At 35.9% G+C, this 17,967-nt stretch overlaps 1 protein-coding gene across 3 annotated transcripts in view; it reads left to right on the top strand.

Annotated features, from left to right (window-relative positions):
* The window catches only part of URI1 (URI1 prefoldin like chaperone), a 74,746-nt gene that overhangs the window by 19,793 nt on the left and 36,986 nt on the right, over window positions 1–17,967 (top strand). For all 3 annotated transcript variants that reach the window (XM_017499883.2, XM_037728308.1, XM_037728307.1), the window contains one exon: window positions 9,106–9,140. In XM_017499883.2, coding sequence (XP_017355372.1) covers window positions 9,106–9,140 — 35 coding nt within the window. The remainder of the gene's footprint in view (window positions 1–9,105; window positions 9,141–17,967) is intronic.

Here is a 17,967-nt window from a genome sequence, read left to right as displayed (position 1 = left end):
TTTTTTTTTTTTTTTAACAGATTACACTTATTTAATAATATCTGATTGTTTAATTTTTTTAGATATCACATTTAATTAACAGCATGTCCAGTTTAATAAACCTTTAGTATTTCTTTTAATGAAAGTCTCCTTGTGCAGAATTTTCTGTTGAAAATGTCATTATTTTTCCTTCATGTTGGAGGATCTGTTTGCTGTGTTTGTTACTATTGATTTTCAGTTTTTTAAAAAAAATTATTTAATTTATGTTTTTTAGAACACAGTTTCATCATGTTGGCCAGGATGGTCTCGATCTCTTGACCTTGTGAACTGCGTGCCTCGGCCTCCCAAAGTGCTGGGATTACCGGTGTGAACCACTGCGCCCAGCTGATGTGTTATTTTTTTCAGCATTTTGAGATATTATTCTATTACCTTTCACTTTCTGTCATTGATGTTGAAGTTAGCTCTAGCTCTAAGTCTTGTCACTCACTCCTTTGAAGGCGGTGAATCTCCCCTATGCCTCCTCCTCCTACCCCCAGCTGCACGTAAAGTTTTCTTTCTTTCTTTGGTTTTCATCACTGTAACTATGTTGTGCCTTGATGTAATTTTCTTTGTGCTTCTCTTGCTTGGGATTCTTGGAGTTTCTTCAGTCTGTTGTTGATATTTTGATATGAGTTTTAGGAAATCCATAATTCAAGATCTTTCAATATTGCTTTTGCTTCATTCTCTCTTCCCTTTCTGGATCTTGTACTTATACTGTGTTTCGCATGTGTTTTGTTGGCCTTTTCTGTATTTTCCATTTTTTAATTTTGAATCTCTGGGCTTTAATTTGGATATTTTCTTTTGACCTATCAGGTTCAAAAATCCTGATTTCTGCTATTTAATCTCCTTTTAATGCCATTTATTGAGTTAATTTTTGATTTTTCAGAGGTAGAATTTTCATTTCTTTATGTAGATTTCTATTTTCTAGTGAAAATTGCTGTTGTTTTTCTTTTTTCTGAGATGGAGTTTCACTCTTGTTGCCCAGGCTGGAGTACAATGGCTCAATCTTGGCTCACCACAACCTCTGCCTCCTGGGTGCAAGCAATTTGTCCTGCCTCAGCCTCCTGAGTAGCTGGGATTATAGGCATGCGCTACCATGCCCAGCTAATTTGGTATTTTTTGTGGAGACAGGGTTTCTCCATGTTGGTCAGGCTGGTCTTGAACTCGCAACCTCAGGTGATCTGTATACCTCAGCCTCCCAAACTGCTGAGATTACAGGCTTGAGCCACTGCATGTGGCCGAAAATTGCTATTTTTTCATATATTCCTTTTATCTTTTCCTCTATCTCCTTGAATGTATTAATCTTTATAATGTTTGTTAACAACAGTATCTAGATTGCATGTGTGTTTGGTTCTGTTTTATTTTTTCTTTTGATTTTTGGTTATATGATCCTGTTTCTTGGCATCCTAGTCATTTTTGACTAAATGCTGGGATTGTATCTTTAAAGATTGTAGATATTCCTGAAGGTGATAACTTCCTCTGGAAAAAGCTTACCCTTTCTTCTCTGGAGGCAGATGCAGGGGGAGCTGGTCACCTTACTCCAGGCAGGTACTGGGTGGAGTGAAGGCCAGGGTATTGTTTTAGTAAGGCATCTGCTGCTTCTGGTTTCTTCAGGCTTTCATCTGAAAGCCTGATTTTGCTCACTATGCAATATTTTCTTGGAGGCTTCGGAACTCTTAATTTTTGTTTCATCCTGAGCTCTGCTTTTCAGAGTTGTAGTTTATCTTTTTGGCCTTCACAGCTTCAGAATTTGACAGGTGCTGTGGGAGGGAAACCAGCTGTATACTTGAGACCTCTCCCGCTCTAATTTTGCTACCATGTAGCCTTGTCAGACTGCGCAAGGTTCTGCTTGTTTCTGTCTCCTAGTCATGGCTATCTTCTCAGGGCCTAACATAATTCTCAGCCTCTTGCCTGTGCCTCCTGTTTGAGAAAAAAGTGGCTTCAGAGGATCAGCTCACTCCTCCATGGTTCTCCCTTCTCTGAATGTTTAGTCCCTCCTGTCCTCCCTGCTTTAGCAGCTCTTGGGTGCCTTTAAAGAGATAATGTTTCTATTTATCTATCTCTTCTACTCTGTGAGAATTACAAGCTTTTTTGTCCTACTTGGAGTTATTATAGAAGTTTAGACTGAGATTTGAAGTTACATAGCTACTAGCAGTGACTTAGTGTGATTTTTACTACAGTCTCACTGACAGTGGTTTTTTTTGTTGTTTTTTTGTTTTTTTGTTTTTTTGTGTTTTTTTTTGAGATGGAGTTTCACTCTTGTTGCCCAGGCTGGAGTGCAATGGCACAACCTTGGCTCACAGCAACCTCTGCCTCCCAGGTTCGATTTTCCTGCCTCAGCCTCTCAAGTAGCTGGGATTACAGGTGCCTGCCACCACACCCGGCTAATTTTTTGTATTTTTAGTAGAGATAGGGCATCACCATGTTGGCCAGGCTGGTCTCGAACTCCTGACCTCAGGTGATCTACCTGCCCCGGCCTCCCAAAGTGCTGGGATTACAGGTATGAGCCACCATGTCCAGCCAATGATGTTTCTTTAAAATAAAAATGTACTTCTTTAATTGATGCTAAATAAGATTGTTTAAATTTAACTTCTTTGTTATTTGGGAGGATATTTTTCTTTTTTTTTTTACTATTTCTATTTACTCTTCAGTGGACTGTTTGTTTCCTCTGAGTTCTTCACAGGCATATTCTCCTCCTAATCTGTGTGGCAAGCTTACTACTATGAAGTTTTCTTAGTTGTAAATCATACGAATGCTTAGAAGGAAATTATGAGAGAATTTAATGTAAGAAGTCAGGAGGAAGTCAAGGGCAGGAGTTTTATGGGTCTGTGTGTTTTGTTTTCTTGTATGTTTATAGTGTTATTTCATGTACCAGCTGCTTTAGATGGTTGGTTAGCTTGTTCAGATCCCATCGTGGTCGTCTTTTCAGGAACAGAATCTGTAATCACCCGAGGCTCTTAATGTCCAAAGTAAATGAGGTTGGTCTAGTTAGCAGCAGGTATCCATCCTCTCCATTCATTGTGGCTACAGATGGAGAAATGGGATTCTTTACCTATTCTTTATGGAAGAAGGGCAAGGTTTCTACAAGGAAGGTATGTGCATGGAGAAGAAGTGATTGATATTTCTGGAAAACAGTGGGCGTGTAAGGTGGAATTCAGTTATTTCAGATTCAGAAATGTAGGTCACAATTTCTTATCTGCAATTCAGAAGCCTGAAAATCACTGAAAACAGTTATTAAGTTTCTAGCATATTCATTTTTGACAAAACTGTAACTGATATGGGTGAGGCATTTATTACATTTTGAATATTCATGTTTCATTGCAAATGTTGTTATGTTTACTACAGGGGTATATGATATATGTGATATATATGTCCTATATGACTTTACTAAAATATAAATGTCTCCTGCGGTTTTTGGGAGTAAGTGTTAGTAGACCTGTACTTCTTTAAGAGGACTTGTTGCTTGTTTACTTACTTATGGCCGGTGAATGCTGGTGGATGAAGGAGAATGGCCCCTACCTCATGGAGCTTTCAGCCACAACAGCTAAGAGTTTCTGGATCTCTAGTTCAAGTAATCCAGAAACCCTACGATAATGTAAGCACTTTGATTCTTAGAAATATTGCTGAATGCATGGCGCGGTGGCTCACGCCTATAATCCCAGCACTTTGGAGGTTGAGGTGGGTGGATCACAAGGTCAAGAGATCAAGACGATTCTGGCCAACGTGATGAAACCCTGTCTCTACTAAAATACAAAAATTAGCTGGGTGAGGTAGCATGCACCTGTAGTCCTAGCTACTTGGGAGGCTGAGGCAGGAGAATTGCTTGAACCTGGGAGGCAGAGGTTGCAGTGAGTCGAGATCACACTAACTGCACTCCAGCCTGGGTGACAGAGCCAGACTCTGTCTCAAACAACAACAACAAAAAATTACTGAATGTGCATGTTACCACCCTTAAAATATTTCCAATAGGAGAAAACTAATAGCATACTAAAGATAGCTAATAATGATTACTGAAAGAAAAAAAGAGTCTAGTTTGGAGGTCAAGCCAACAAGGGAGTGAGATGTACAATGCCGAAGGACATTAGACATAGTCTGATATTTGTATACAATGAGACTAGATTGGAATACAGACAGAAATGCCTTAGAAGCCTGTGTAGGAGGAATCTGGCTAAAACGTAAAGGTAAGGATTAAGGAGACTGTTTTTGTTTTGATTCCATCTTAGCTGCAATTTTAAATAAGAACCCGTCAGTGTTTTAAGAAGTGGCTCCGTACAATTTAACTTGGATTTCATTAGCAGTTTTGCTTCTCAGCATATTTATAACATAATTTGTTTAAAATTGAAATGGTTTTCTTTACTTTTATGGTGGTTTGTTTGTTTGTTTATTTATGAGGCAGCGTCTCCCTCTGTCTCTCAGGCTGGAGTGCAGTGGTGCCATTTCACCTCACTGCAACCTCCACCTCCCTGGTTCAAGCAATTAAAGCTACCTGAGTAGCTGGCATTACAGGCGTGCACCACCACGCCTGGCTGATTTCTTAATTTTTAGTAGAGACAGGGTTGCACTTTGTTGACCAGGCTGCTGAACTTCTGGCATCATGTGATCCACCAGCCTCAGTCTCCCAAAGTGCTGGGATTACAGGCGTGAGCCACTGTGCCCAGCCTGTGCTGGTTTTTATACAGTGACCCTCAATTTATTGCAGTTTATCCCAGTGCTTATTGCCTTTTTTTTTTTTTTTTACTGTTAGGAACCTGTAGTCAATTCCTTCCTTCTTTGCAAAGGGTTTATTTAAAAGATTTGTAATTCTGCAAATTTTGTTGAAAGTACACTTCTTATATACTTTGGTACTGATATTTATATACCTACTTGACAAATCTATCTTTTAAGAAATTATTCTCAGCTTTTAAGTAACTGTCACATAACAGTGTATGTCTGGTATCCATTGGCTTCAGCTCCCCCGATACTATTTTCTTTTTGACTCAGCAGCTTTAAAACCAAAATAGTAAGATCTGTCTTGAAGCTACAGTCTAGCAAGAGAAGCAAACTATGTAAATTTAGACAGCTCTGATTAGCACAGTTCCCAAACTGTTGTATTATGCATTAACCCATACGGGCAGAATTTAAAATTGCAGTTTGGTGAGAAAAGTTTTAGAAGTGAAGCGTTTTTGAGAAAAGTATCAAAGATCAAGAAACACTCTTGACCTTTTAGGCTTTCTGCTCCAGTCTAGTTTTAATGCGGCGTTGTGTTGAACTTGCAAAACTCATAGGTTTATGCCCTCTTGTGGTCTGTCACCAATATAAATAGCACAAATAAAAATTTTAAGTACTGGAGAGCCTACTGCATGTTACTGCTATCCTTTATAAAAAAAATTTCTAAAAAGCAGCTTCTGAGGAACAACAGCTAAGAAATGATTATTTCTATTTTCCATATAAGTTGTGGACCTTAAAAATTGTCAAATGTTATTTTAACCCTTGGTGACAGAATGCATGTATATGTTAGCTGGACACTAATGAACAGAAAAATCTTAGTTCGTTAGGGTGGACTGTCCATCATTGTCCTTCTGGGCATCTAACCCTATTAATTTATAAATATCTTAAAAATATGATGTGGTGTGATAGTAATTATGGGGTTAGCACAGTACCCTTCCACCTTTAACTAAACCTAACAGATATACTAGTAAATGATGTTTGAGAACTATGTTGTTTGTTCTTACTTTTTTCATCTGAAAGAGGCATTGGAAGAAATAAGGATTATAATGTTAGTGAATTGGCGAACTTAAGCTCATGGAATTTGCTTTTACTGACGTGATTGGCAAGGTCTTATTCATGACTGTGGGACTGAGGAACTAGTGGAGGAGAAATAGCAACAGCAGCCAATGTTTTAAGACTGCCGATGTCACCAGTGTTTTTCTGCCGTTTTCCAGTAAGTTGCATACGGTTGGAAGCAGGCCAGTATAGGGACTGTGGCCCTTAGGATTAGATAGAATCCCTATTAGAAAGACTGGGTTTTAAAACTGATTTCATCTCTTACCAGTTCCTGGACAGTTGTGTAATATTAAATAAATTACTTCTTCTCTGAATACAAGTTTCCTCTCCAAGTAAATATTAAAATAAGCTCCTTCATCGAACTCTTGGCAGCTTGTTTTGTCTTACGCAGCGTTGGCATATCCCACTGTTGGTACTGCTCGTAGGTTGAAGACAGTTTTGCGTTGTAAAGAATGTACACCATATGACTTAGTAGCCACTGGCTTGTTGGTAAAGACTCCGAGATGGTGGTAAATCAGCTCATAGTTTTTTCTTTACCGTGGACTTCCTGCCGCACTTCTATGTAGGTACGTACTTTATTATAAACTCTTGAGTGTAAATGAGGTCATTATATTCAAGAATTTACTAGTTCAGTTATTTTGATGTCGAAGCCTAGTAACTGTTTTTGAAAAAAAATGAAAATGATACAATAAGATTTTTTTCTTTAGGGGCACTTTTGCATGTTTTGGCAGGTTTAAAAAATAAAAAACTAATATTGTTCTTCCATTTTGATCTTAAAGTAATGAAACGTTTTTGTTTCTTTTGCTGTGTTTTCAAGTGTTGCTTGTAGGACAAGGCTCACTGCCTTATGGTTACTTTTAAAATTTAATACTTAAAGGAATTAATCTAAGTCTCTTTTCAGGAGAAATAAGATTATTTGGAATAATTTAACTTAAGAGAAAAATAAGGCTTCTTTTTTAACCCCTTCTACAATTTCTAAGTTGTAGAAATTTACTATTTTGTTTCTTTGAATAACTTTCTATAAAACAAAAAAAAACTAAAAAAAAAAAAAAAAACAAAAAACTCAATATAATAGAACTGCTTGGGCTTAAATCTTTTTCTGCAAGTAAGTGTACCGTAAATCATGTAAAGAAAGATAACCATAGGCATTTCATCAGAAGGCTAGTCTGAGTATTTTCACATCTACCTCTTTCATCTTACCCCTTATTTCTCATTTCCAAAATATTTCTTGTGTAGTTTACGTTTGGATCGTGCTTATTTGAAGTCTTCCGTGTTCTAAACACTATATGTTATATACTAATAAAGACTTGAAAATGTGAGGCAGCATTTTGGTAGTGAAAATTTCTCTTGTACGTTGTGAAATGGATTTTGTTGTTGGTCTGTTTTCCTAGGGAGCCTATTTTAGGAAAATAAAAGGAACAGGGGAAGGATGGCCAGAACAAAGTGGGGAGTAGACTATGGGGAGTGATGGCAAGAGCACATGCCATTCTACCAGTGACGTGTTTTTTAAACATAAATAGCATATGTGCCAAATTTACATATTTACTAATTAAAAAGGCTTCCTGGAAACATTAGGTAGACTATCTTCTATAACCTTTAACACTGTCACTAATGGATATAGCTTAGAAAATTTCCTCGAAGGTCCTTTAAATAATGTAAATGATTATGAATATGTAACTAGTTAATATGCAGCTACGAAAGGATTATCATGTAGAGGTTAATGAACATTCTGCTCTTATGGTTTGCAGGGCTTTGCTTTCTGTGCTTTTGGCTCACTTCATGCTTGGAAACACATGCATTGGGATTGGAAAACATCCTGACTGTTTTTGGGTCTCATCTATTAATGGGGTTGTTAAATAGGAACTTTATAAAAAGGATTTCATGAACATTTTTTTTCCTTTTTTCAATTTACATTGAATTCTGTTTGTCTGTTTTGTAATTACTGCCAAATCAGAAACAGTGAAACGGGTTGATGTAGTTTTAGCTTGGCTCTTCCAGATGTAAAGTCAGTACTCTATTATATATTGCCACTGTTATTAAGTGTTGCTATGTGATTGATACTTACTGAGAGATCTTCATTCTAAAATGGACTTTTTATGCTGAGTTAATGTGTAGTATGGTTGAGTTTCTGAATATAGCATGTATTTTGGTACAGGATTGCTGTCTTAGTATTTAAAATGTCCCCAAAGAAGACATCTATTTCAGGAATTAAATGTTATAATAGAGGAATTTAGTGACAGGTTTAAAAAAAAATATTACGTTTTTTTTTTTTTTTTTGGAGGTGGTGTGAAACATTGAGCATACACAAGAGATAATATTGGCATTTAGAGCAGTGAACTAGAGCAGCGTTTTGCAAACCAGATAATGCTGCTGTCTTTTTCACATGGCCTAATCTTAAGCATTTTGGCTTTCATCTCCTAGTGTCTCTGTCCCTAAAATGATGCTATGGTATTCTAGTCTGCTGTTTAAAATTTTTATTAATAGATAATTTAAAAGTAGAGATAATTAGCAATCCTTGAAAATAGTGTTAATTTTTAAATTGTCTTCAAAAATAGTGTTATTTTTTAAAATTGCATTTTTCTTTATTGACTAAGTGTTCTTATTTTCTGAGCATTTTGAGAATGTACTGAAATATCTCCAAGGAAAACAAATAACTTTTGTGCTTAATTTCATTGTTATAGTATTATAAACATAGCTTAAACTGTCTGTGAAGTGCTTACAATCTTTATCATAATTCACTGGGGAACAAATGAGCTGTTCAGAGCATCTCCTTATCCCAAGTATTTCTTCTTGAAAATGTAGTAGAAAAATATCACTGAATTCATTTTTTAATGCGTCAGAATAAAAATTACAGGTGAAAATGTTTGGAGATATACTGACAAAATAAAGTATTTTCACTACTGTCATTTCTTTTTTTTTCTTTTTAACTGATGAAACGTGGATGTTACATTGGTTTCTTGTTATTTATAATATTTACGTATTCTACAAAATGTGTAATACTGAGAACAGGTCTGTAGATTGTACAAAATACTAGTTATCTTATATCATTTGTCACCTAATAGTTATGAAGCGGGTTTTGTACCAAAGTATGAATCAGAAAGCTGTAATTTGTTCTGCAGTTATCAGCCCGCATTAGAGGGTTATGATAAAGTGTGCTGCTTAAAAACCAACATTCACATCTCTGTGTGCTTGACAAATAAAAATGTATACTGAGATGCCATTAAATCTGTAAAGCCACTGTTCTTGTTTTCAGATACACTGATTTTTGTAGCTCTGTGCATAGCTCTGTTTTTTTTCATGAGTAGTTATCTGTTTTCATGACAGGTGGTCACTAACTGCCAAGAGAAAATCCAGCATTGGTGAGTGAAAGATGGTTTTATTACACTTCTGAAATACTGATGGGGTAACCTACTTGTGTTTAAATAATGTGTTTGCTGTTTGTGTGTGTATATGTGACCAGTAATTGAATTCTTCTAGTAAGCTCCATTTTGAATGCCTTTGGTACTAATTTATATTGTCTTTCACCCTTTTCTGAATTACACGTTTCTGATTTTCTGACGTTGTGTTACTACTTGTGTTTATTCTGAGTGCCTTCTTTCCTTTCTTTCTTTCTTTCTTTCTTTTTTTTTTTTAAGTTAGAATACTGTTGATATTATGAATTGGAGACTGAGACATTTTTGAATGTAATCATAGTTCTTTTTTGGAGATATTTCTTACATTTTAGTGGAAAAACAATTGGAATCAGTTACTTTAAAATAATGATGGAAATAGGGCACAGAAATGTTTTCCCAAAGTTTGAAAAAAAATCAAATTGTCTACTTTTCAGAGCTTGTTTTATTGACTGTACTTGTTTTTTTTAAAGAGAGAAAGCATTATCTACTTTAATGTGCTAATCTATAGTTAATAGGACCACGTTTGGTAAATAACACACTTTCCTTTGGCTTCTGAGGAAAATGCTCAATTTAATGGTGAATAAAATCTTATATTATGAGTTGTCATGAGGTATAGCTGTTGATCTTACAGATATCAAATTACAATATATCCATGCTGTGCTTATGAAGATTTTACTGAGAGAACAACAGGAGCTGTCTTGATTATTGTCTGCAGGGTTATTTCAAAAATCATGGTAACTGCCCCTTTAGTGGTGAGATTAAACCTTCGGTTATACACCATCAAGCATATAATATTTTAAATTTATTTTAAGAGGCTTTTTCTTCATGCCTGAGAGATCTCCAAGGAAATAATTTATAGTTAGTGTATATCAAATGTTTTTTGGTTTAAATGCACATAGGCTGCAGGCAGTGGATAAGAGTGAAAATCAGTGCAATCTGTACACATCATCTTATTAAATTTTGACTGTTGGCTTGCAGAAAATAATCTAAAACTAATAATACCCACTTTATAAATAAAAATTCAGGACTTCATTAATTTTCAATAAATGCATCGTTGTAGTTGCTTCCACTGGTGGTGTAAGTCTGTCAGCATTTCCATAATGGTCCATTGGCCTTTCATTATACATTCAGTTCAGGTTAAAACTTGAAATACAAGTCCTTGGCCAAAGAATTTTTTCCCCAGCACATTGAGTCGGAGTGGCCCATTTTACAAATAATTTCCAGGGGAAGTTTTGTTAATGTGGACTTCTATCTATTGGTTTTGGTAAGAAGCTCAGGAAATTAGAAAGGTATTCACTGAGAATAGACGCTAGTTTACATAAATGGGTGAATAGTAACTTGCTTGTGGTTCATTTTATAAGATTCTTATTAGAGAGTTCTTTAAGGATAAAGGCACGTTTTCATCCATTTATTCACAACCCCTACTCTGTGTTTGGTTCAGAATAGGCACTTAATAAATGTTTGGGTAAATGAACACCAAATATATGGTTATTTTCTGTATCACATCTTAGTTTACAAATGCTCTAGTAGTGCTCAAGTCTAGTGAGCAGTGACAGAAATGTGGCATTTACTTGACGACAGGTTCAGGTAGCCCTCAATTTCATGTTTCAGTTTTTTAAAACCCTCTAAACTATAGAAGCTTAGCATTTTTGCCTATACATATCTTGAAGTAATACAGTACTTTATACATTAAAAAATTAAAGTTATTTTTTTCCAGTTAGAATTTGCATTTTCCTCTGAATCATTTCTGATTTGGTTCAGGAAACAGACTTTTCTGTTTGCTTTTAATGAGGATCTGTACATGGTATCATATTGCTCAAATCTGAATGGTCAGTAAGTTTATCAATTCATTATATCAAAAAATTGAGAGCAAAGTGTCTGCATTTCCCTGAAAGCCAGGAAATTGCTATTTGGGAGCATGGTGGAATTCTTGTGATATTTTTGCATTCTCTTAATTCCACAAACAATGATTGAGTTCCTACCATATGCCAGTATTGTGCTGCTGTTTAGAATTGAAAGACCCTGCCTTGGAAGAATTCACAGTCAGACATTAAACAGGGAAATCACAATAATTTTGTGCTACTTGCAGAGATAGGAAGCAAGTACAGGAGTTCAGAGGCTGGAGCCATTCTTAGGGTGTCTCACACACTACTTTTTAAAGCATGTTGCTTTAATTCTTACTTAACCCTTGGTATTAGCCTAGTGGAAAATACAATTTCTGTTAAGCTCCTCTTCTTTATGGGTACATACCGGTATAATAAAGAAGAATAAAATACATGATTTGAAAAATGCATTGTTATGCCAGTGATGTTTATGCTTTGTTTGTGTAATTTTTTTTTTTTGTTTGTGTAATTTTTAAAGGATTCTTTAAGGAACAAGAATGTATATTCTAGGTTCAGAAATAATCTAAATTGTTTTTTGTTTAAAAAAAATGTAGGACAGGGAGTCAAAATATTTGTAGAAAAATAGGAGTGACAATGGCTTGGGACCACAGGATCTACCCAAAAAAGTCTTTAAGAAAATTAATTTAAATCCTGGAACTTTGGTGAACTGAGACATTTATAATATTTGTTTACTTAATAACAGATAAAAAGGAAAGATCCAAGCGTAGCGGTTGAGAATTTGTATGACGTTATTTTAGAGCTAATAATAATGGTTTTCAGTTTAGTGAGGATTTTAAAAATGTTTTTTAATCATACATTTTTTCTTTATAATCTCTTTTACTTAACTCAGGAAATAAGGTATTCTGAAATTCACACACTGTCATCTCATTAAAGTATGAAGATACTTCCCAATGTTTGGTCCACTAGTGGCTGATCATTTGTGGATTATTTGTAATTTTCTTTCCAATTCTTCCTTAAAGAGCATGGCATTTGGAGTCACAGACTGTATTTGAATCCTGTCATTTATTAACGTTTTGACCTGAACAATTACGTTAAGAATCTCAGTTTTTTTCTTATAAAGTGATGATGATACACTACTTAACTCACAGGGTTGTAGTGAAGATCAAATGAGATCATGTCTATAGAACACTCTGCCTGGCACTCAATAAGTATTAATAGTAGCTCATATGTCTCTTTTGAAAATTTTAATTGTCAGACAAAAAAAAAAAGCCAGTGCTTTGTAAATATTTGTGAATATTTAGTGTTTATTCCATTTTTTGTAATGATGGAGAGAGAGTTGGCCCTCTGTGAATTATTGTTATAGCTTTACATGAATGTTTTAAAATCACATTTTGTTATGAAGAGTTCCAAGTAAGAGGTGATAGAGTAGTATAGTGAATCCTCATGTACTCATCAGCTTTGATAATTATCAACTCATGATTTTCTCTAAACTGTTTCAACATCTTACCTTGCCATCTACTCCTGCCTCCATTTTTTTTTTTTTTTAAACTTTTTTTAGATTCGGGAGGTACGTGTAGAGGTTTGTTGCAAAGGCGCATTGCGTGATGCTGAGGTTTGAGGAACAGTTGAACCCATCACCCAGATAGTGAGCGTGGTACCCAGTAGGCCGTTATTCAGCCCCTGTCTCTGCCCTTCCTCCCTGCTCTTATATTTCCCCAATGTTTATTGTTCCCATCTTTATGTCCATGTGTCCCCAATGGTTAACTCCCACTTTAAGTGAGAACATATAGTATTTGGTTTTCTGTTTCTACATTAATTCATTAGGATAGAGGCTTCCTGCTGCATCCATGTTACAGCAAATATTTCTTCTTTTTTGTGGCTAGTAGTCCATGGTATATATGTACCACAGTTTTATTATCCAGCTCACTGTTGATGGGCACTTGGATTGATTCCATGTCTTCGTTGTTGTGAACAGTGCTGTAGAGAACATACAGGTGCATGTATCTTTTTGGCAGAATGATAATTTTGGGGGGTGGTCTATATTTAGTAATGGGATTGCTGGGTTGAATGGTTGTTCAGTTTAGTTCTGAGAAACCTCCAAATTGCTGTCTACAGTGGCCCAGTAGTCCCACCAACAGTGGAAAAACATTCCCCTTTTTCTGCAGTACTGCCAACATCTGTTTTTTGTTTGTTCATGAGACAGAGTTTTGGTCTTGTTGCCCATTGCCTGTGCAATGGCGTGATCTTGGCTCACCTCAACACCTGCCCCCCGGGTTCAAGTGATTCTCTTGCCTCAGCCTTCTGAGTAGCTGGGACTACAGGCATGCTGTGCCACCACACCCAGCTAATTTTGTATTTTTAGTAGAGACAGGATTTCTCCATATTGGTCAAGTTGGTCTTGAGCTCCCAACCTCAGGTGGTCCGCCTGCCTCGGCCTTCAGAAGTGCTGGAATTACAGGCATGAGCCACTGTGCCTGGCCTATATTTTTTGACTTTTGAATAAAAACTATCCCACCTCCAATTTTGAAATGAATCTAAGTCATATCACTCCATCCAGAAATACTTTGGTGTATGTCTTTAAGAGATAAGAAAGACTGTATATTAACTTTTAAAGATTTAAATAAAAAATTTTAAATTAGGCAATACATTTACGTGTTTCAAAATTTAGGAAGTATGAAAGGATGTCAATGGTTCCTTCTACCTTTGTCCCCTAATTCTCAGTTCTGTTTTCTTTTTCTTTTTGAGACAGAGTCTTGCTCTGTCGCCCAGGCTGGAGTGCAGTGGCGCAATCTTGGCTCACTGAAACCTCTGCCTCCCGGGTTGAAGCGATTCTCCTGCCTCAGCCTCCCAAGTACCTGGGATTTCAGGCACATGCTGCCACGCCCGGCTAATTTTTTGTGTATGTTTTAGAAGAGACAGGGTTTCACCGTGTTGCCAAACACCGTGACTGGTCTCAAACTCCTGAGTTCAGGCAATCCACTCGCCTCGGCCTCCCAGAGTGCTAGGATTACAGGCGTGAACCACTGGGCCTGGCCCCTCAGTTCTGTTTTCTGGAAGCAACAGTTTTTACCAGTTGCTCAGAAATCTTTTCAGAAATGGTTTGCATAACGTAAGTGTTTGTGTATATATGTATGTGTGTGTGTGTTGTATATGTGTATTCACCTACATGTTTATATATGGCTCCCATCCTTTTGGACAAAAATGAAATCAGATTGTACCTGTTCATTTAACACTATATCTATCCTATATCATTAACTAACTGTTCCTCTTTACCCCACTTCCGTAAATTTCACTGTGTGTCAAACATCTAACTTTCAGAATTACAAAATGAGACCTGGAACTTTTTTTTTTTTAAAATAAATAATTGCTATATCACAAAGAGTACAGCTCTGTAACTCAAAATATATCCTTGCTAAGATGATATATTTATTATTTTATTGCTCCGTAGTCAAGTTGCTCCAAAACTTAGTGGCCTGAAACGACCACCGTTTACTTGCACAGGATTCAGTGGGTGTGCCTATTAAGCTGGGCTCACCTGTGTGGTTCTTCTGCTCGTTTTGTCTGGGCTCACTGCCCTGGTTGCAGCTAGTTGGTGGCCGGGTCAGCTGTGTTGTCTGTCCGGTGCTGTTGGTTGAGCCTCTACATCCGTGTACTCTTTTGTCTGGCTTACTTTCTGTGGGCATCTCAGGGCAGCAAGAATGGAAGCTGCCAGGCCACATTATGTTGGTCGAAGGAACTCACAAAGCCAGTGAAGATTCACACTGTGGGAAGATAACACCCACCTGTTGAGAGGAGGCGTGAAAAAGAATTAATGGTTATTTTTAATGCACTGCAGTGACTTTATTGAATAGGTCCTCCACACGCAAAAAGGAAGTCTCCTTCCTTTATGTTGACTGGTGAGAATGAAATGAAATAGTACATGGGGCGCCTGGCAGATCATGTTGATGTTAGGTGTTACTTGTAATCATAAATCGTATACGTGTGAGTTGTCAAAAATTTATTGTCTTCCTTTATCTTAAAAGGATTTTTGGTAAAGGTATCTTTGAAATTACATGAAGCAGACCAAAATATAGAAAAATATATTTTGTTCAAGTGTTTAATTTTGGAAAGAATAGCTTTAAATTTAGACATAAAAGCTCCAAAATGCTCTGGTATGTGAGTTTTGAGAGAGAGTCTAAAGCAAATATTTGTTATTTTTCAAAGGAAACTGGACAAAAATAATTGTTAAGAGGAAAAGAGTAATAGTTTCTATTAGAATTTAGAGTAGGAAATAACCAAGAAAGCATACCTGTGTAGGCAAAAGTCTCAGGTGAAGATTTGATTTTTCTTTTTTTTTGTTTTTTCTGTTGGAATTCCTCTTTCCTATCAGTCAATTGGGGTGAAGATACCTATTTTATGCACACATTGTATATCTGTCTATATGTCACATGATTTTGAGGGATTCCTTGTACACAGAAACACGGAACTATTTCATTGTAATAATGCCATGGTTTATAGTATATTTCTTATGAATACCTGAAACTGTTTTCTTGAGTTGCTTTCACATGGCTATAGAAAATTTATTTTATTATGTACAATATGTGGAATGTTGATCTACATACTTTTAAAGCTTGTAAAAGCTGATGACTTTGTTTTACGGCGTTAGGTAGATTTGTAAACTGTTTTTCAGAGTCCATATTTTACTGACTACAAAGTTTTCGGTCACTGTTTTGTATAGGGCCTTCTGTTTGGGCTTTTTCTTTATGGGTTTTTTTTTTTTTTTCCTTTTTTTCTTTTTTTCCCCTCTTGAACAGAGAACAACTTCTAAACTTTCTGGAGATTTCACATGTTTTTGTTGTTGGAGTTTCTGCAGTTGTTTATGAAAGTTTTCAGGATAAGGGAGAAGAATCATATATACAAATCCTTTTGTCATTCTTCAAGTTTCTGCACAGTTTAAAAAAAATAGTACATGGGTTGGTGATTAAGTAAGTTTGGAATTTTTGTGTGTAACGTTTCAAAGGAAATTAAGAGACAAAAAAAGATTCAAGTTGAATGTTCAAAGAATTTTTTTCCCCCAAATGTGAATTTGATTTTTAAATTTTTATTCTGAATATAAAATGAATGCATGCTTAGTTATGGAAAAGTTGAAATAAGAAAAGAATAAAGATAAATTCACTTATAATTGTAAAGAGAAGCTAATTCTCTCCCTGTTAATAAAACATTCCCTTTTATTCCCTCCAGCATCTTCTTCCCTTTTTTTTTTTTTTTTTTTTTTTTTTTTTTTGAGACAGAGTTTTGCTCTTGTTTCCCAGGCTGGAGTGCAGTGGCACAATCTCGGCTCAGTGAAACCTCTGCCTCCCAGGTTCAAGTGATTCTCCTGCCTTAGCCTCCCAAGTAGCTGGGATTACAGGCATGCACCACCACACCTGGCTAATTTTTTGTATTTTTAGTACAGACAGGGTTTCTCCATGTTGGTCAGGCTGGTCTTGAACTCCCAACCTCAGGTGATCGCTCGTCTCGGCCTCCCAAAGTGCTGGGATTACAGGTGTGAGCCACCGCGCCCAGCCCCCTCCAGCTTCTTAATTTTGTATGTGTATTTATGTGACTAAGGTCAAACTGTACATGCTTTTTTCTTTTTTTTTAAAGAGCTAATGATTTTTTACTTAAAATTTATTACTTGTAGGAGTCCTTAAGTTTTTATATCATGTTTTTAGAAGCAACCAACTAGTTTAATATTTAACACACTTCTGAAAATGAAAGGAAAACTTACATGTTATAGGAGAGGTTTTTCCCCTGAAGAGGTTTAAACTATTTTTAAAAATCCCTAATCACAACCCATCATCTAGAATACAGTCTTTGATTACGGTGATGTGTTTCCAGTGTCCATATGCTTCGGTTCAGTTTCCCATGACTAGCTGAAATCCAGGGAGTAACTGACTGAGGCAAAGGGCTTAGGGCTTACTGCTTTGGGCACACCTTGTGATTTTTCATCTTTGTCTCAACTGTATTATTAGGTTTGAAAACTATATATATATATATTTTTTAATATAAAGTAAGAGTAACATCCAGTAAAACTCGCAAGCACAGAGTCCTGTCTGATGATGAAAGTGTAAATATTGCAACAACTAAAGTGCTTGGCCGAGAGGCACATAATCCTGAGTGCTTGTTTTTATTTTGAGAAGTATTAAGTCCAGATTCCACTGTACTAAAGACAGATTGGAGTGGCTATCAGTGTAAGACTTAGGAGAAATGTAGGCTGTAAAAAGTTGAGGCATGCCTATAATTTACTTCTTACTAATTTATATTGAACTCATGACCAAATTGATGAGGGTTTTCACATTTTTCTTCTAATGTACTTTTAAGTCAATTGATAATTTTCAGGATTTTAAATATTTGGTAGGTTCAAAATCAGAATTGCTATTTTTCTCTGTTGTAAAACCTCTTGAGAAACTAACCCAGAGGGGCCTGTGATTGGGCCTCTGTTGAAACTGTATGTAAAATATGAGTTCTTTTTCTCAGGGAAGAGTCTAGAGTTTTTCTGGTTTCTCAAAGAGATCAGTGACCTAAGAGAGTTTTTAAATTGCTACTCTAATTCAGAAAACCCACAAAATTACTTTTTTCTAAAATATGCTTTTGAAAGAACATATAAAGCGTAAAGTAACAAAACCTATGAATTATGGTAAGATTTAGGTAGAAATTGGCACAAACTTTCAAAGCTTAAGTCAGCTACAAACTCATCACACCTTTTCTAGAAGGTCCCTCCATTTGATTTATAAGAGGAATTTATGTTAGTTGTAGAAAATTTGGAAAATAAAAAGAACAGAAATTACCTATAAACTCATCAGTAAAAATTTAAACAAGGCACTTTAGGATATTTGTTTCAAACTTAGGTGGATGTGTTTTTTAAGCTTTTTTTTTTTTTTTTTTTTTTTTTTTTTTTTTTTTTTTTTTTTTTTTTTTTTTTTTTTTTT

This window comes from Cebus imitator, unplaced genomic scaffold (assembly GCF_001604975.1).
Source record: "Cebus imitator isolate Cc_AM_T3 unplaced genomic scaffold, Cebus_imitator-1.0 Scaffold261, whole genome shotgun sequence".
NCBI classification, from domain to species: Eukaryota; Metazoa; Chordata; class Mammalia; order Primates; family Cebidae; genus Cebus; species Cebus imitator.
The sequence above is the reverse complement of the archived record's forward strand: the minus strand, read 5'-3'. Positions and strand labels throughout refer to the sequence as shown.